The sequence below is a fragment of the Salvelinus alpinus genome, chromosome 21 (assembly GCF_045679555.1).
Source record: "Salvelinus alpinus chromosome 21, SLU_Salpinus.1, whole genome shotgun sequence".
Lineage (NCBI taxonomy): Eukaryota > Metazoa > Chordata > Actinopteri > Salmoniformes > Salmonidae > Salvelinus > Salvelinus alpinus.
The window spans coordinates 13149019-13169253 of record NC_092106.1 but is presented as its reverse complement, the minus strand read 5'-3'; the positions used below and the strand labels follow the sequence as shown (position 1 = coordinate 13169253).

The 20235-nt window shown below is 43.1% G+C and overlaps 2 protein-coding genes across 4 annotated transcripts in view; both read left to right on the top strand.

Moving 5' to 3' along the window:
* LOC139547870 (sodium/calcium exchanger 2-like) overlaps nucleotides 1–12500 on the top strand; it is a 121669-nt gene extending 109169 nt beyond the window's left edge. Inside the window, exon 13 of the mRNA XM_071357014.1 lies at nucleotides 4057–12500. Within this exon, the coding sequence (XP_071213115.1) occupies nucleotides 4057–4433 (377 nt within the window). The 3' untranslated portion in view covers nucleotides 4434–12500. The remainder of the gene's footprint in view (nucleotides 1–4056) is intronic.
* Nucleotides 12501–15295: 2795 nt separating this feature from the next.
* On the top strand, nucleotides 15296–20235 carry LOC139547875 (serine/arginine-rich splicing factor 7-like). 3 transcript variants are annotated; one of them, XM_071357021.1, is made up of 7 exons: nucleotides 15296–15519; nucleotides 15725–15907; nucleotides 16350–16430; nucleotides 16528–16566; nucleotides 16777–16821; nucleotides 16939–17031; nucleotides 19058–20235. In XM_071357021.1, the coding sequence occupies exons 1-7, from the start codon at nucleotides 15296–15298 to the stop codon at nucleotides 19107–19109; spliced, it is 717 nt and encodes a 238-aa protein (XP_071213122.1). In that variant the 3' UTR covers nucleotides 19110–20235. The 3 variants fall into 3 exon arrangements, with proteins under 3 accessions (XP_071213122.1, XP_071213121.1, XP_071213123.1); XM_071357020.1 differs by having other exon boundaries at nucleotides 16525–16566; XM_071357022.1 differs by having other exon boundaries at nucleotides 16525–16566; nucleotides 17547–20235.

The window sequence follows — 20235 nt, the reverse complement described above, 5'->3', positions numbered from 1 at the left end:
AGAGATTCTGGGTTCGAGTCCAGGCTCTGTCGCAGCCGGCTGCGACCGGGAGGCCCACGGGGCGGCGCAAAATTGTCCCAGCGTCGTCCGGGTTAGGGAGGGTTTGGCCGGCAGGGATATCCTTGTCTCATCGCGCACTAGCGACTCCTGCGGCGGGCCGGGTGCAGTGCACGCTGACACGGTCGCCAGGTGTACGGTGTTTCCTCCAACACATTGGTGCGGCTGGCTTCCGGGTTGGATGGGCATTGTGTCACGAAGCAGTGCGGCTTGGTTGGGTTGTGTTTCGGGGGACACATGGCTCTCGACCTTCGCCTCTCCCGAGTCCGTACGGGAGTTGCAGCGATGAGACAAGACTGTAACTACTACCAATTGGATACCACGAAATTGGGGAGAAAAAAGGGGTGAAAAATACAAATAAATAAAATAAATTCTTACCTATAGAGGCTTCTTGAAATGCCTCATCAGGTCTGCCACACCATCATCGCCAAAGGTGAGAAGGCTGGTCTGGTCTTCTGGTCATGTGTCAGGGTTTAGCACTCTGAAAGACTCCACTGGGGTCTGGACACCCTCATCCATCAGCAAACCACCAAACCTGGCTTTGAGATCATCCACGCTGATGTTGATGGCCGCCTCCATGTGCTGCTTCAGCTGGGGATTGGTGAGGTCCGTGAAGCCTTTCAGATTCCCCTAACAGAAATAACACACACACACAGAGACACACACACACCAACACACAATGAAATGTCTGGCCATTTGTCTGTCTCCCATTAAAAAAAAATGTTAAGACTTCTCCACTGCATTTCCCTTCTTATCTCAAATCGTTCTATTGGGCAACGAATACATTGATTCTCACACTGAGAATCTGTCTTAATCATCGATTTTAATCATCGATTTCTCTTACATTATAACAAGCTCTCATCCTAACACACCTGGAATCTCCTCTCATCATGAGCAAGCATGGTCTGGATCTTCTCCAGCATGCCTCCTGCCTTTGCCCTAAGCTTTAGTGCTACCAGTCTGGTCACTGTCTTCCTCAACTCTGATGTGGCTTCGGGGACGTTCAGGTCATTCCTTTGCAGTGTGAGGCTAAGTGAGGATAGCTCCTCAAACATGTCTGAAAGAAAATGGCAGAATACACAAAAGAGTGCATTCTCCATTTCCCGCTTTATCTGTTAAGTAGTGAGTAAATAAACTGTCACCTGCCAATTACTTGATTCTGAAAGTTCATTTGAGTCTTGAACCTATTTTTTTAAAACTAGTGTGGCATTACATTTCCTGTGTAAAACTGACCTTCTTTGCCCGCCCTTGAACTTCCGCTGTTGTTGATGCTACGGCCAGGTGCTCCATGTGCTGCAGAACCACGGAGTACTGGCCTTTGTCAGTGGCAAGGTCCTTGTCTTCTCCATGCCTTCAGGAACACTTTGAGGGCTCTGTGGACATGGGGGATCCAGTGAGTTCCCTTGACGCTAGACGGTGTGCAAATATCCACACCGATGAGCTCTTGCCCAAGAACATAGAGTTCTCGTTTGGATTTTCCGCTGAAGTGATACGTCTTCCATATCAGATTCAGAAGATCGTACACGACAGACACCTTTTGGCTCTTTCTTGTGAATGGTCAGTATTGCCAGCTCTAGTCTGTGAAAGTCAGAACAGAATCTTCCAAACAATTCACAGTCTCCTTCCCCCTGTCTCTTGTGCCAACATAAAACAATAATTCTGTGGTATTTACCATTCCAGCACTTAGCGCACACACACACACACACACACACACACACACACACACACACACACACACACACACACACACACACACAGAGTATTGTTTAACATTCTCTGCTAGCAAATACAACTAAATCATAGAGAATTTATTAGTTACAAACCTATGTGGCATACAGTGGATTGGGATTATATGCCCCCCTGCCTCTCTCTGCAGGTGGGCAATCACTCCCCCACGGTGGCCCATGTTCACAGAGGCACCATCTGCCCCGAAGGAGATGCCCCTCTTCATCCATGGCCCTCCATCCTCCTCTCGGCAAACAGCACGAAATGTGGCCTTGGTGGCATCCAAAACACCTCGAATGACAACACAAAAAAACAATTATACAAAAGTATTTGACAAACTAAATTATCTCCATTATGAATAATGATTCAACTTTACACAAGAATAAAGCATATAAAGAGGACCAATTTACCAATGGCATGAAAGTGCTCAAGTGTCTGTTGTCCGACCAGGAGATTGACTGGCTTCCCATCCTCCAACAAGCGTACGTAGACAATCTCGCATTCGGTGTTGGATATATCAGTGTCTCCGTCTATTAGAATGGCAAGATACTTCGCGGCTTTCAGCTTCGCTGACAGGCTCTCTTTCATTATGTCAGCAATTTGACCGATCATCTCTGCACATCTTACATCATTGTCGTATGTGGGATTAATGTCAACTCCGTTTTTGTGGTGGAGTCTGATAAGCGGCCCAAATTTGACAAAAGGTTCTTCTTCTTTCGCAATGAAGTATGCAATGTTTATCTTTATTTTCAGCTGCCTCCTCTTCTCCTCCTCAGACAGCAGCACTTGCCTCCTCAAGGCTGCTGACACCGTGCCTGATGGTTTCTGTCAACAGGTACAGATCTCTGCACTGGATATGCCGCCGCGAGATGTAATGTTTCGCTACGCTATCTCTTTTCAGATGCGGGTTTCCTGACACGAAGGACGAGCCCCCCTGTTTCTGCCCTCTATAATATTTGCAGAACATGACGTTGTTTTCGAACTCTAGCCATGGGAACATTTTGAGCCAATTCGCATTGAATCTATATGTTCTCCCTCAACCGGCTACAGTGGACGTTGAATTGACAGTGGGGGTCACCGTAGCGTCGCTAATGTTGTTTTCAGCATCCCTAACGTTAGCCGCCTCAGGTAAACCTTGTGAATCCCCCTCGCCGGATTCCTCATTCTCCTCGTCTCTTTTTTGCTTAAAATAAAATTGAATGGGCTTCATTTTTAGCGATGTCTGCACGTTAACTTATAGCCTATACCGATACTATTTTCCAGTGTTGTTCACCTTTCTCTAACTGACTGGACTGCGTCGTCACAGAAAACTCTACTGTGGTTGGCGCATGCCACTTGTGGAATGTGGGATTTGTAGTTTTTAAACAATTAGCAGGGGGGGGAAATAGATTACGGTAGGTTGTAATCTTTAATCGCACACAGTGCTCGTAAATATTTGTTCAGGTTCGCACATATCTATTTTTAGGGGCAAATGCGAGTGAAATACTTGCACTGTAGAGCCCTGGGTCTGTGGTTGTGAGGCCGGTTGGACACACTGCCAAATTCTCTAAAACGATGTTGGAGACGGCTTATAGTAGAGAAATTAACATTAAATTCTCAGCAACAGCTGTGGTGGACATTCCTGCAGTCAGCATGCCAATTGCACGCTCCCTCAAAACATGAAACATCTGTGACAAAACTGCACATTTTAGAGTGGCCTTTTATTGTCCCCAGCACAAGGTGCACCTGCATAATGATCATGCTGTTTAATCAGCTTATTGATATGCCATAACTGTCAGGTGGGTGGATTATCTTGACAAAGGAGAAATGCTCATTAACAGGATGTAAACTAATGTGTGCACAAATTTTGAGAGAAATAAGCTTTTTGTGTGTGTGGAAAATTTCTTGGATCTTTTATTTCAGCTCATGAAACATGTGACCAACACTTTACATGTTGTGTTTCTGTTTTTGTTCAGTGTAGATCTTAATGTCATTTGAATACCATACCCAGCTCTCATTTTATGAGGGGTTAGGTATAAGGTTGTCAGTAATAGCGTTACGGTTTGTGAAATTGCAGAACTTCCTGCTTGCAGCTTGGCCAGTTAGTGAAATCCTTGTGTGTATGGTGTGACTACAACAAAATATGTTTATGGTAACAGGTGTTGTCTGTGGTTGACTTATGACAACAGTATGACTAAGATGCTGAAAGCCATGATGACAGGTACTTCTCTCTCTCACTTCTTCATTTGTATTTCTTCTCTCCCTACCTTCCCCCTCCCCTCCCTCCCTCCTCAGACACGTTTGCCAGCAAGGTGGCGGCTACGCAGGACCAGCACGCTGACGCGTCGGTGGGCAATGTTACGGGCAGCAACGCGGTCAACGTATTCCTTGGCATCGGGGTGGCGTGGTCGGTGGCGGCCGTCTACTGGAAGGTGCAGGGCAAGGAATTCCGCGTGGACCCGGGCTCCCTGGCCTTCTCCGTCACCCTCTTCACCAGCTTCGCCTTCATCTGCATGGGCGTGCTACTGTTCCGCCGGCGGCCCTCTATCGGGGGGGAGCTGGGCGGGCCGCGGACAGCACGCATCATCACCAGCCTCTTCTTCCTGGGCCTCTGGTTCCTCTACGTCCTCTTCTCCAGCCTGGAGGCCTACTGCCACATAGAGGGCTTTTAGAGGACACATGAGAGCAGAGACAGGGCTACTAGTCAAAACACTGATATACATTATAGTTATTATAATACACACATCTACAACAGGACAAGGCCCAGGCCAAATGTTGGGACCTGGTCATTGTCACTTGATCACTAATACCTAAGGGATCTATAGACATACCAGATATACACACACAATTACATACAAAACACATACACACACATACTGAAACAACTGTACATATAACTACATGCATGCGCAAACAAATGCAAATGTGGTCTCTCACCAAGACAAACACACACACATACAGTACTGTAACAAGGGCACCACACAGGTTGTGTGTGGCCTGGATGACACCCAGTTAACATCAACCTCCTATTGCAGGCTCAAATGTTATACACACTCACTGGACAAATGAGGAAGAGAAGGAGAGAAAATAAAGTATTGGTCAAGGAAGTGATGAAGGAAGTAAGACAGGAGAGATTTCAAAGAAGGAAGCATGTTCAGAATGTAAACCAGCATGTGGGAAAGAGGGAGAGAGAAAGAGAGAAATTGACAGACAGGTGTGTAGAAACTAAGTGTTGCAGTGGCATGCTATTCATTACAGCTGGCTGCATAACATGGTTTTGGGTCCAGCTAGACTGCTTTAACTGAAGCAGGGTAGAGTGACATGGGTTTTGCAGGGATAGCCATAGCTCTATCACCGGTGCAGCAGAGGTAAACCAGACTCAGTCCACTCGACTCAAAGTACAGTGGTGCAAAAAAAGACTCAATTGTCAGATTTGAGTAAAAGTAAAAAGTAAAAGTAAATGCTATACATCAAATTCCGTATATTAAACAAACCAGACCGCACAAATGTGTTTTTTATGGACAGCCAGGGGCACACTCCAAAACGTACACAGAATTTACAAACGCAGTATTTGTGTTTAGTGAGTCCGCCAGATCAGAGGCAGTAGGGATGACAACCCGTTATATTGATAGGTGCGTGAATAGGACTATATTGCTGTCCTGTCTGAGCATTCTAAATGTAATGAGTACTTTTGGGTGTCAGGGAAAAGCTATGGAAGTAAAAAATAACATTTTCTTTAGTATTGTTGTTGAGTACAAGTCAAAGTTGTCATTAATATAAATAGTAAGGTAGAGAACAGATAACTCGTGTTTGGGGTAAGTTTTAAGTCAAAGTATTTTTACTTACAGTTACTTTACACCACTGCATAGTAGTGGAATGGGTCCATCTTCAGTCGCTATGACGGAGCACCATGAAAATGGTCGATCAATGAGTAAAATGTTTACATTTAGCAACGGGAGATACTGAGTAAAACAGCAACAACAAAACTGAAAGCCCCAAGTTGCAGTTATAATTTTCTATAGAGAGGTGGGAATTCCGCATGACATTGAAACAAGGTCTCAATGCTGTGTTGGTGTAAATACATGCTTATATACTATAGGAGAGTAGATGTATTTATTAGAGGGACTTCTCTACAGATATGGTAGAATGGGGTGGCCAATGGGAACATATATAATGCATGGGGTTCAGAAACTAGTCACCACTCTCCGACTTGACAGGAAAATGACTTTTGGAGATAGCTTGTGTAAGTTATGGCTCCTATACGAGACATCATTCTTTCTCATAACTACAATCCCATCCATTGAAGTTAAACAGAGCGATCCAGAGGGATTAAATATAAATTTGCCTCATCTGTGGACTTCTGAATGAAGGGAAGACAGAGTTTCTGGAGGCATCACTCTGAATAAAGAAAGTCTCACATCCACCTCTTGAGGCTCTTACTGTTCACATCTCACTGGACTTCAGATATTACAGTGGAGATCATAGATCTACATTCCACTCCAGCAGACAGTAGAGTCCTCCATCACCATCATGTTTGAGACATTGTACATTTTTATGACCTTTCGCAACCTCCATGAGTGAAACGATGATTCAGCAATGAAGGCACATTGATGGTGTAAATATTATTTGATGTTACTGTCCAAGGGTGAGTTACTATCCACTGAAGCACAGCACAAAACACATTCATCTCCTAGAAATATGATACGACAAGAGAGTGTATCGCTATCTAACGTATACTTTTCAAAAACAATCCTTTACCTGAATACAGGTATAAAGTCAACTTTACATATACAAATATACTGTATCCCTTTGGCTCCACGCTTGCTCAGTGGACAGTAACTATTCATTGTACTTTGGTGGATGTAAAGGTAAAACCAGAGAGGGGTGGTGAGGTTGAGGGTAGCGTTTGTTTGGTCCAAAATATATCATATGTGAGGATATTGGCCACCTGTGTAAGACTTCAGGACTAAAAGAGTTCTGTACGGAGATGTCTATATTGTTGTTCATTCAATCGAAATCTATCAATATTTGTGAAGGGGGAAAAATGTTGCTCGTTTGTGATACTTGTGATGCTATAACGGAGCAACTTTTAGGTGTGGAGGGCTGTAAGTCTTTGCTGTGGAATAGTGGGTAGAGATGCATGACAGAATAATAGTGACAGCACGGCACCGGCATGGACAAAAATAATGATAATGATGCATGGTGGTGGGGTGGTGACATGAGAATACAGTGTTTGTGTATTTCATGGGAGAATGGTTCACATAGAGCAGGACGTCCAGACTGCAGCCAGACCTGTGAAGAGCATGCAGACTGCTTCTGCTCCTCACCTGTTAACAGTAAAGGCTGCTCTGTAAACATCCCAACACAACCCCAGCTAATTACCCCAAAATACAGCAACACTGGGCCACCATCAGTACCTAAGACCATGGCATATAAGTTATCTTATTTTGGAGTGAGGCTTACTGTACTCCAACTTGTCCAACCGTGTTAGTTCCAAATGCTCCTATTCTTCTGGTTATTCTGTTTTCTTAACTTTTTAAATCGAAACCTCTCCGTTTGCGTAACAGTGAAACTGGGAGAGATTACATTTCAACCCATGGGTTCTCATCATGTTCTCATCAGGTACAGACTGTTATGCGGTAACTACAGATCGCCGCTACAGTAATTCTGCGTCATACCCATTTAATGCCTTAAAGTCTAGTATTTAATATTTTGTTTCATTTGACTTGTCTTGCACTTTGTTGAGTATGTATGTGTATGCTTGGAGCGAGAACCCGAAACCAAATTGATTTGTGTGCAATATGTGGAACCAGTGGCAGCTCAGAGCAATCTCTACTACTTAGCTAAGAAAAGTGGCAGAGGTAATATACACTATATATACAAAAGTATGTGGACAACCCTTCAAATGAGTGGATTCTGCTAATTCAGCCACACCCGTTGCTGACAGGTGTATAAAATCGAGCACACCGCCATGCAATCTCCATAGACAAACATTGGCAGTAAAATGTTCTTACTGAAGAGCTCAGTGACTTTCAACGTGGCACCGTCATAAGATGCCACCATTCCAACAAGTCAGTTCTAAAAATGTTTGGCCTGCTAGAGCTGCCCCGGTCAACTGTAAGTGGTGTTATTGTGAAGTGGAAACATCTAGGAGCAACAATGGCCACACAAGCTCACAGAACAGGAGCACCGAGTGCTGAAGCTCATAAAAAATCTTCTGTCCTCGGTTGCAAAGCTCACTACTGAGTTCCAAACTGCCTCTGGAAGAAATGTCAGCGCAAGAACTGTTTGTCGGGAGCTTCATGAAATGGGTCGGGAGCAGCCGCACACAAGCCTAAGTTCACCATGCGCAATGCCAAGCGTCGGCTGGAGTGGTGTAAAGCTCGCCGCCATTGGAGCAGTGGAAACACGTTCTCCGGAGTGATGAATCACGCTTCACCATCTGGTTTGGCGGATGCCTTGAGAAAGCTACCTGCTCGAATGCATAGTGCCAACTGTAAAGTTTGGTGTAAAAGGAATAATGGTTTGGGGATGTTTTTCATGGTTTCGGGCTAGGCCTCTTATTTCCAGTGAAGGGAAATCTTAGTACTACAGCATAGAATGACATTCTAGACGATTCTGTGGTTCAAATTTTGTGGCAACAGTTTGGGGAAGGCCCAGCATGACAATGCCCCCATGCACAAAGCAAGGTCCATACAGAAATTCTTTGTCGAGATCAGTGTGGAAGAACTTGACTAGCCTGCGCAGAGCCCTGACCTCAAACCCATCGGCCACCTTTGGGATGAATTGGAACGCCAACTGCGAGCCAGGCCTAATCGCCCAACATCCGTGCCCGACCACACTAATGCTCTTGTGGCTAAATGGAATCAGGTCTCCGCAGCAATGTTCCAACATCTAGTGGAAAGCCTTCCCAGAAGAGTTGAGGCTGTTATAGCAGCAAAGTGGGGACCAACTCCATATTAATACCCATGATTTTGGAATGAGACCTTGGATGAGCAGGTGTCCACATAATTTTGGTCATGTAGTGTATGATTGCATATAAACTGAAATAACATCTTCTTGAAAGATCCACTTAGGTATACTGTGTTTACTCTGGATTTGACTCTACTTTATAATATTTTGTTACTCCTGCCCCATTCTCAATGAAATGAAAGTGCAATAAGTAAGATAGTGGGAGATGGGGAGGGGCAGTGAACTGTTAGAAGACTGTCCATGGTCCTTACACGTGGCTCAATCGCCCGACTTACTGAGTCGCTAAGAAAACATGTATAATAACAGAAGACAACAAGGCTGACACAAAATGGAGGTGTGTTTATCTCAGTATTGCCAGGTGTTCTGAGGTGGATATGGAGAGAGAATAGAACACAGCAGTGAGGCTCTGTCAATATGCTGCACAATACTAGAGACAGATGTTATATCGTATGAGAGTTTTCCCCACTTATTTTAGAGTTCAGGATAGTTGAACTCTAGTTGAACTGTAGCATTGTCAGTGAGTACAACCAGTGAGAATGATTAACATTTAAATATTACAAATGCAAAAAGTGGATTAATGAGTAATGACATTTTGGAAATAAAGTGAGTAAACAAACTGACCCCTTCAACTACAGATGTACTGATTCAAATAGCAACTTAATGAAATTGGAATGCACACTTAAGAATAGTTATGTATAAATATGGTTATTGTTGCTTGTATAACATACATAATATCAACAAAGATTTCAGTTACCTTGGACCTCCTCAGTGTTTCCCCACTGACAGTGTTAGTCAACTTTTGAAAAGCAACTTTTTATCTCTTCTTCAACAACAAAAAATCCAGAAGTTACATTTTTCTATTTTCAAATGATATTGGTAATGGTGGAAGCACCATAGATGCAGCCCCGATGGTTTAGGCAGGTAATAAAGAGACATTTAGATATTTCTCTAATTGTCCAATTTGAAGCCAAATTTCCCCTTGAACTGTTAATTTGATGTACCACTAGCTGATGTATCATTTCTCTCTTCCTAAATCACTGTGTCTTATGTTTTTGTGCTCTACATGCACATTTATGTTGCCCAGATTATTTACATTTATGAATTATATCTTATTGTTCAACAGCTCCTTGAAGCTGAATGTTTCAAAGAGTAGTTGCAATGTGCAAAAAATATAAACCTGAATCTTCTTTGCGTTCATCTTGATGAGCAGTCAACTCAGCTCACTCAGTGGGAGTAAAACACTTATTTTCTCCAGTGTTTGTAGCACCCTCTACCAACCGACATACAGTACCAGTCAAAAGTTTGGACACACCTGCTCATTCAAGGGGTTTGCTTTATTTTTACTATTTTCTACATATGTAGAATAGTAGTGAAGAAATCAAAACTATGAAATAACACATACGTAGTATGTGTATATGTAGTAAAAAAAAAAAAGTGTTAAAAAAAATCTAAATATATTTTATATTTGAGATTCTTCAAAGTAGCCACCCTTTGTCTTGATGACAGCTTTGCACACTCTTGGCATTCTCTCAACCAGCTTCATGAGGTACTCACTTGGAATGCATTTCAATTAACAGGTGTGCCTTGTTAATTTGTGGAGTTTGAGACAATCAGTTGTGTTGTGACAGGATAAGGGTGGTATACAGAAGAAACCCTATTTGTTAAAAGACCAAGTCCATATTATGGCAAGAACAGCTCAAATAAGTAAAGAGAAATGACAGTCCATCATTACTTTAAGACATGCAGGTCAGTCAATAAGGAACATTTCAAGAACTTTTAAAGTTTCTTCAAGTGCAGTCGCAAAAACCATCATGCGCTATGATGAAACTGGCTCTCATGAGGACCGCCACAGGAATGGAAGACCCAGAGTTATCTCTGCTGCAGAGGGTAAGTTCATTCGAGTTACCAGCCTCAGAAATTGCAGCCCAAATAAATGCTTCACAGAGTTCAAGTAACAGACACCTCTCAACATCAACTGTTCAGAGGGGACTGCGTGAATCAGGCCTTCATGGTCGAATTGCTGCAAAGAAACCATTACTACAGGACACCAATAAGAAGAAGAGACTTGCTTGGGCCAAGAAACATGAGCTATGGACATTAGACCGGTGGAAATCTGTCTTTTGGTCTGATGAGTCCAAATTTGCGATTTTTGGTTCCAACCACCGTTTCTTTTTGAGACACAGAGTAGGTGAACGGATGATCTCCGTATTTGTGTTACCCACTGTGAAGCATGGAGGAGGAGGTGTGATGGTGATTTGCTGGTGACACTGTCAGTGATTTATTTAGAATTCAAGGCACACTTAACCAGCATGGCTACCAAAGCATTCTGCAGCGATACGCCATCCCATCTGGTTTGCGCTTAGTGGGACTATCATTTGTTTTCAACAGGACAATGACCCAACACACCTCCAGGCTGTGTAAGGGCTATTTGACCAAGAAGGAGAGTGAGGGAGTGTTGCATCAGATGACCTGCCTTCCACAGTCATCCAACCTCAACCCAATTGAGATGGTTTGGGATGAGTTGGACAGCAGAGTGAAGGAAAAGCAGCCAACAAGTGCCCAGCATATGTAGGAACTCCTTCAAGACTGTTGGAAAAGCATTCCAGGTGAAGCTGGTTGAGAGAATGCCAAGAGTGTGCAAAGCTGTCATCAAGGCAAAGGGTGGCTACTTTGAAGAATCTCAAATCTAAAAATATATTTTGATTTGTTTAACACTTTTAGTTACATGATTCTATATGTGTTATTTCGTAGTTTAGATGTCATCACGATTATTCTATAATGTATAAAATAGGAAAAATAAAGAAAAACCCTTGAATGAGTTGGTGTGTCCAAACTTTTGACTGGTACTGTATATTTATTTAATATCCTTGAAGACTATCAAGTGAGATTAGCATGTTTACATAAAAATAGTAATGGACATTGCAAGTATCTTGTCAGTTTGTTCAGCGTTGTGATATATAGAATGCCATTTACATTCATTGGGTTGGTTATGATATGCCTTTTCCTAAATAGAACTGTCTACAATGTTCAGTTTTTTTATGACTTCTAGTTAACTGTCTGGCTTTTGCCATTGCTGTAGATGAGATATCACTCCCAGATGGTTTATGTGTGTGCAGTAAATGTCATCCTATCTGCAAATGCATGAACCCCTTGTGTGTTAGCATGGTCTCTTATGGACGTCTAGGTTTACATTTGGATCGAGTTATCCCAAAATAGTTTCTCTTCTTGTCCTGTGTGGCTGCTTGCGTGGTCTGCTCACGCTTGCAACAAACTGAGCAATGTCGACTTGGTCTAGCAGCAGGTGAATTGTCATTTTTTGATTACGTGTCTACAGTCTACTTATTTATTCACCAGCTACAAAACCTGTGAAAAGAAAGCCTGACTTTTCCTGTCTATGTCTGAACGTCTCTGATCATTTGGTTGTCAGTTTGTTAGAGTATGATATTTCTGTGTCTGTTCGTGCCCCTCAACTTTCTGTATTAGGGTGATCCACCCCAGGTCGTGCTCTTCAATGTGTCCTTTGTGCAGTTTGATCTGTGAACCTTTCTCTCTGACTGACATTTGTATGGAATAGTGACTGACTTGAAGAAGATATGTGATATTTACATTCATTCAATACTGTAATAAATTATTTTAAAATTATATTGAATTTTTTTATGTAGGTAAAAACAAAGGAAAACTATGGCATGAGGTGTAATGTGTTCAGAAAAAACAAATGTAATCAACTCAAGTTGACCTTATTGAATACAGTTTATTTATTTTCAACACTTACTGTGTCTGTAATCCTTTTTTATATGAGAACTTGAACGCAAGTGACAGACATTGACAACAATTTACATTACAAGTCATTGAGTAGGCTACCATTCAAGACTTTCTCTCCTTATACAATGAATAAAAATATAAACTCAACATGCAACAATTTCAAAGATTTTACTGAGTTACAGTTCAAATAAGGAAATTAGTCAATCGAAAACATTTCATTAAACCCTAATCTATGGATATGACATGACTGGGACTACAGATAAGCATCTGTTGGTCACAGATACCTTTTTTAAAAAGGTAGGGGCGTGGATCAGAAAACCAGTCAGTATCTGGTTTGACCTATTTGCCTCATGTAGCGCGACCGATCTCTTTTGCAAAGACTGATTAGGCTATTGATTGTGGCTTTTGGAATGTTGTCCCACCACTCTTCAATGGCTGTGCTCAGTTGCTGGGTATTGGCGGGAACTGGAACATGTGGTCGTACACGTCGATCCAGAGCATCCCAAACATTCTCAAAGGGTGATATATCTGATGAGTATGCAGACCATGGAAGAACTGGGACATTTTCAGCTTCCAGGAATTTGTACAGATTCTTGCAACATAGTGCATTATCATGCTGAAACCTGAGGTGATAATGGGCCTCAGGATCTCGTCATAGCATCTCTGTGCATTTCAATTGCCATCAATAAAATGCAATTGTGTTCGTTGTCTATAGCTTATGCCTGGCCATACCATAACCCCACCGCCATCATGGGGCACTCTGTTCACAACATTGACATCACCAAACCACTCGCCCACAAGACGCCATACACGCTGTCTGCCAACTGCTGGTACAGTTGAAACCGGGATTCATCCCATTTAGAGCACACTTCTACAGCGTGCCAGTGGCCATCGAAGGTGAGCATTTACCCACTGAAGTCGGTTACGATGCCGAACTGCTGTCAGGTCAAGCCCCTAGTGAGAACGACGAGCACAGATGAGGGCTCCCGAGTGGCGGAGCGGTCAAAGGCACTGCATCTCAGTGCTAGAGGCGTCACTACAGACCCTGGTTTGATTCCAGGCTGTATCACAACTGGCCGTGATTGGGAGTCCCATAGGGCGGCGCACAATTGGCCCAGCGTTGTCTGGGTTTGGCCAGGGTAAGCCATCATTGTAAATATGAATTTATTCTTAACTTGTCTTGCCTAGTTAAATAAAGGTTAAATAAAAAAATGAGCTTCCCTGAGATGGTTTCTGACTGTTTGTGCAGAAATTCTTCCATTGTGAAATCCCAGTTCCATCAGCTGTCCAGGTGGCTAGTCTCAGACAGGTGAAGAAGCCGGATGTGTAGGTCCTGGGGGGCAAGATGGACATACTGCCAAATTCTCTAAAATGCCTTTGGAGATGGCTTACGGTAGAGAAATTAACATAAAATTCTCTAGGAACAGCTCTGGTGGACATTCCTGCCGTCAGCATTCCAATTGCACGCTCCATTGGATATCGCCAATTTCCACGAATGATATAACATGTAGGGAGAACCCTAATTAATTTTGCATAATTAAACCAACAAGTGAAAGTTCCAGAGGTCAAGTAAGAGATGTCTGAGGAATTGTGTTGTGTGACAAAACTCCACATTTTAGAGTGGTCTTTTACTGTCACCAGCACAAGGTTCACCTGTGTAATGATCATGCTGTTTAATAAGTTTCTTGATACGCCACACCTGTCAGGTAGATGGATTCTCTTGTTAAATAGAAATGCTCACTAACAGGATGTAAACAAATTTGTGCTCAAAATTTGAGACAAATAAGCTTTGTATGCATATGGAACATTTCTGGGATATTTTATTACAGCTCATGAAACACTTTACATGATGCTTTTACATTTTCTTGTTCAGTATATCTCAATCTCAAAAATAATTCAATATATGGAAAATTGTAGGTATAAAATCAAGACTGCTCTCAAACCTGTATGGAAGATCGGGAGTAAGAGGATGGTCAGTTGCCAAGGCCGATAATAACCATCATAACCAATGTGAAGAAAAACACATGACCTCACTGTAGCGGGGCACGTTACTGCGCAAGTGCATTCTTGCACGGGTAGTCTGACAGAACAGCGAATAGGTTTGTTGCCTAGTGAAGAATTTTAAATCTAGTAAAATAAGTAATCAAAATAAGAAATACTTTAAGATTGAATACGTTTCGCCCATGTTTTATTTCTGTAAATTGAGCGGAGACTGATAAATTAATCGCGGAACTGTTTGGGGATAAAGGTAATCGCACGGACGCCATTGTTTACTTGATCTAGCTAGTTTGATAACGTTGTTTCTATCTAGCTAGCTATATTGTCTCTGGTTAATTTGAGTATGGCACTAGTGATACAATTGTTAGCAACACAGTATAATAAGGAAGAAACATTGTCAGTGAGATAGTGAGCAACGGGCTATTGTCGTCTACCAATATTTGACTAAAACAGCAAGTGCAGAACTGGTGCGTATTCATTACGCCGATTCTGTTGCAAAACGTTTCGTAAACGGAAGCCAATTGAATGAAACGGGGCGGGACCTACCTGAATCTGTCCAATATGAACTCTCGTTTTGCTGTTAGCTTCTGTTTGGTTCTTATACGGATTCCGTAATGAATACACCCCTGGCTAGCTCGTTTTCTTACTTGTATTTATAGCTAACGTTAGTTAGCTAGGTTATTTATATTAGTAGCTAGCTTCATACTCTCAAGCACAGCTCAATTTTCCTATGTTTACTTTTCAAACAACTTTAGCTAGTTAGCTGGTTCACGGTGTCTCCCTCTTTCCTCCAGGTGGGGAGATGTCATACCACTCGTCTTCTCGCAGCTCTTCTCGTAACACCGATTGCAAGGTCTATGTTGGCGACTTAGGCAACGGGGCTGCCAAGGGTGAGCTAGAGCGGGCGTTCAGTTACTATGGCCCTTTACGCACGGTTTGGGTGGCCAGGAACCCCCCAGGTTTCGCCTTTGTGGAGTATGAGGATGCCCGTGACGCAGAGGACGCAGTTAAAGGCATGGATGGAAAGTGAGTAACTTTATATTTATCTGCACATTTCATAGCCCATAATGTTGTCACATAAGTTTATATATATTTTGGTTGAAGTGGTGTTTTCAGTTTTGGGATATTAATTGTGATTCAGGCATTACTCTTGCAGACTTTGCCCAGTATTACACAATATTTTCTTTCTTACCCTGTTATCACTAAACTCTGCCCTCTCTCCCTACCTCAGGGTGCTGTGCGGCTCTCGGATCCGTGTTGAGCTGTCCACTGGCATGTCACGGAAGACCAAACATGGCCGCCCCAGCCGCCGCCACTTTGACCCTCAAGACCGCTGCTACCAGTGTGGGGACAGGGGCCACTATGCCTACGACTGCTACCGTTTCAGCAAGAGGGGAGGAGGTCGTCGGAGCAGGTATTCTACTTGCCCAATGTCTGCTTCTGATATACTGCCAGTAGCAGTCATAATTCTGCATAAGCCAGGTGATGTAGTTTTCCCCTTATGCAACATTGTTCTTATTACTTCAAAGTATCACTTGGTGTGAGAAAAATGTCACTGTATTATGTCGAGAAAAACTATGACACACAGACAATATTTGCTGACCTGGTTGGATTCATCTCTACTGCTGAGAGGCAATGCCGTCCTCTTTGTTTCACTACTGTGGTTACATATTACATCTTAAACCTTTTCAGCTCGAGACCCAAATGAGAAATTGACTGTCCTCCCGTGACCCAAATCGTCCTCCAAATTAAGTAGAAATAGTGTGTGGTTATAGATGTATTCTCATAACTCGTGACCAACCTATCACAGAAAAACCCTGTATTAGAGACATCACAGCCTGTTTCTTGTATTCTAGATCACGCTCTCGCTCCCGGTCTCGTTCCGTCTCCAGGTCACGTGGCAGCCGCTATCGATCCCGCTCCCGCAGCAATGACCGGTAAGTCAACAGGGTTTCTCCTCCTACCCCCTGCTTTTCTACTGTCATTCAAACCTCTCCCTGTGCTGATACTGGTCTCTCTCCTACAACACAGCAGCAGGCACCGCTCCCCATCTTATCCCAAACGTAGGAAGAGGTAAGAGTCTACGGGTCATTTTGCATGCTGATGACGTTGCATTTTTTCTTTTTATTGGTTTCATAGGAAATATAGTTTCCATTTGCATTCTGGGCAAACCTGTTTGATCATCCCTGTTTTTCCTGCAAATGTATTCATATGATTGTTTTAATTTATCTATTGGCTTCAAAACATGTAATTTTCTTGAAACACTTCACCCTTCCATAATAGGTCTGGTTCCCCTGTGCGGTCAAAGTCCAGGACCTCTGTTAGGAGGTAAGCCATTTTGGAATAACAGTTGCACAATACTTTCCTTTGAAAGCTGACCTGTTTCTTGATCCCATCTGGAGTTGGTGCCTGCGTTTGACCCCCCCATGTTTTTTTGTGTTGCAGTCGTTCCCGTTCTCGGTCGGGGTCCCGGGCCAGAGGGCGCTCGGCGTCTCGTTCTCGCTCCAGATCCCGCTCTCCCAGCCATAAGAGGAATAGGTAAGCTTTCTTCCTCGTCAACCCATACCTTCAAAGCTATTACTGCACTGTGTAAATGCCATGACTTAGCCCATATTGTACAATACTGCTAATTATACTTAATTTGGGATATTGTTTTGCAAATGTGCTGGAAGCCTCCCTTCTCCCCCCACCTCTTTTAATCATAAAATCACATTTTTCAAAGATGACAGTCCACATATTCACTCAGCTTAAGTATACTGCCATCTGTTAGACAGGGCTAGGTGTGATCAGGTAAGTCATGGGTAGCTGCCCCCTCAACCTCAGACCAGCCTCCACCCGAAGTCTGCTGAGTCGACCTTCCAGAAGGCACAGAGCGACAACTCATCAGAGAGATGGCTGCTGCAGGAGATGGGGCCAGGGAGGGGGAGTGAAAATAAATGGTCAGGGACTCTAACGCACCCCAAGCTAGAGTGAGGAACACTGCTCCACCCCCAACCCCCCCCCCCTCTTTATCTTTTACAAATACCTGATTTTAATGTTCTTTTCTCTTGGAGGTCCCTCTCCTAGAATGACCAGGCCAGACCTTGATTAGCTTCAGAGAGTCGCACACAGAGCTGATGAGCCTATACTCCGAGACAGAGGGGCTGTTTGGGTGACGGCTGGGGGGAGCGGGGCTCTTCTCTTTTCTCTTCTCCCTCAGATCCAGCCTCAATTTGATTAGCTTCAGAGGGTGAGAGAACCTCAAAAATCCAAAAGAGAAATCTGTCGTGATCAGACTCCAGTGACCAATCGCATCAGGCCTTTTTTTAAAGAGAGAGTGTGGGGAGTCGACTGACTGCACAAGCACTTACCAGGGTCATCCCTTGCGGTGTTAACGTCCTCCCGGAGGGTGACAAGGGCTGACCAGAAATCAGCCTACACCACGCTGGTTAAAGAGGTCGTCCGACGCACGTTTTGACGAGACACATCCATCCTACGCGCGCACACACAGTTGTTCCACCCACCCCACTCCCTCCCAGAACCCACGCACCACAGACCTGAACGCTGAGCCGAGTTCAGTCGACCAGTTAAGGCCCCCTCCCTACAGAGCCCGGCCTCTTGCTTAGCTTCTGAGAGGGTGAGAAAGGAGAGCTGACGAGAGATCAGACTTCAAGACCCTCCAAGTGTGTCTTCGAGTTCTAGCATCCGTCGCTTCTCTGTACATGTTGTTTCTGCCACTGTCTCCAAAGGTAACGAAAACCCAAGAGTCAATGTCATTCATGATCAGATCGCAGACGTATAGTCTGATACTCCCTAACATACTGTACACTAACATTCAACTATACAGAGCATGCACTGTCAGAATCCACAGGTGTATGTGTGTGTGTTTCTGTCTGGGTGGGTGTATGAGTGTTAAGTATTTGGAATACATTACATATTATCCTGGGTGTAGTGATAGTGTTTTATTTTTTAGGGAGCATGTAGCTGATTTACTTACCTTGATGGTGGCTTGTCCTGATACTGTATATTAGGTCAACCTATTTGAATGTTTGCGCTGTTCCCTTTGGTTTTAAGTAACTGTCTGCACATAGTTTACCATATCAAGGTAGGATTCTAACGACTTGGGCTTCCAAAAGGCAAGTCTTTTGTCATTTATTTGGTCAGTGTTTGTTTTGGGTGCCATTTGTAAAGTTCTGGTCTTTTGTCTAATTGTGTGAAAATGCAAGGGATGATTTTTAGCACCTCAAACCCCCTTTAAAACATCCTAGTCTCTCAACACCCAGCTCCTCCATTTACTTGACCTCTGGAACTTTCACTTGTTGGCTTAATTATGCTAAATTAATTAGGGTTCTCCCTACATGTTATATCATTAGTGGAAGTTGGCGATATCTAATGAAGCTGTAATGTGTTCTATTTATAAAGTATGAAAGTGACTTGACCAAGGCAAACTGGTTGTAGTGGGACAGAGTTCATTATGGGCCAGCAGTGTTGGAGCTGTGATTGGTTCTGAGATGGGTGCCGGGCTAGTTATTGAGAGGACATGCTGTGTCTGCCCTGTACTTACACCTCTCTCTGTCTGTTTCAGTCGTTCCAGATCTCCAAGCCAGAAAAAGAGCCCCACCCCAGGCGAAGATTGATTTGAAGACTAAACTCGTCCCCATCCCCCTCCAACCAACTGGCTTTAGCCTTGCAGCTATTTGTTTTGTCTTTGTTCCCTGCATTGATTAGAATCTACCCCTTCCTTTTCTGATGCTGTGGATTAGCTTTATATCTAACCCTGCATGCCTTACATGATGTCACATTCCTAAAATATCTCTCCCGTATGTCCAATTTTGTTTTATTTAGCAAAACAGTTCAAATATCTAATTTCAGAAGTGGGATTTGTGAACCAGAACTTTGTATTTGTTCTTATTTCCTATACTATATTCAGTGTGGCATTGTGTTCAAGAGCTGTAACAGATGTACTTGAAGTTTTGCTTTCCCTGGCTTATGACAGTAGCAGATTTTGGAATAAATCTTGACACGTTAATTCAGTGTTTTTGTTTTAAACATTGAACACCTACAGAATGTGTCTTACGTGGAGATGTTTTATAGTGAAAAGGGAAATTACATGATATACTTCCCATCTACAATGGTTTGCAGTCAATTAGCTTTAATTTTCAAACTTATGCCCCACCTTATCACTTTTGGAAGATTTGTTGACATGTGGCCAACACCTTCATTCATGGTTATTTACTTATAACCCATTGTCAAGATGTCCATTGTATTTAAACATTTTTTTTTAAATAACCCTTTAACCAGGCAAGTCAATTAAGAACAAATTCTTATTTACAATGACTGCCTACCCCAGATGATGCTGGGCCAATTGTGCGCCACCCCATGGGACTCCCAATCATGGCCTGATGTGATGCAGCCTGGATTTGAACCAGGAACTGGAACTCTAGGGTAGAGAGTGTTGGACTAGTAACCGAAAGGTTGCAAGTTCGAATCCCAGAGCTGACAAGGTACAAATCTGTTGTTCTGCCCCTGAACAAGGCAGTTAACCCACTGTTCCTAGGCCGTCATTGAAAATAAGAATTTGTTCTTAACTGACTTGCCTAGTTAAAGGTAAAAATAAAAATTTGAGATGCATTGCCTGGTGCATGTCATCTTGGCTCTCTTTTCAACCTTATTAATTACAATCCATTCTCAAAAAGCTGGAACTACCTAGATCACTCACCTGAATTGAAATTGTATTGACTAGAAATAAAATGGTTAATCTTG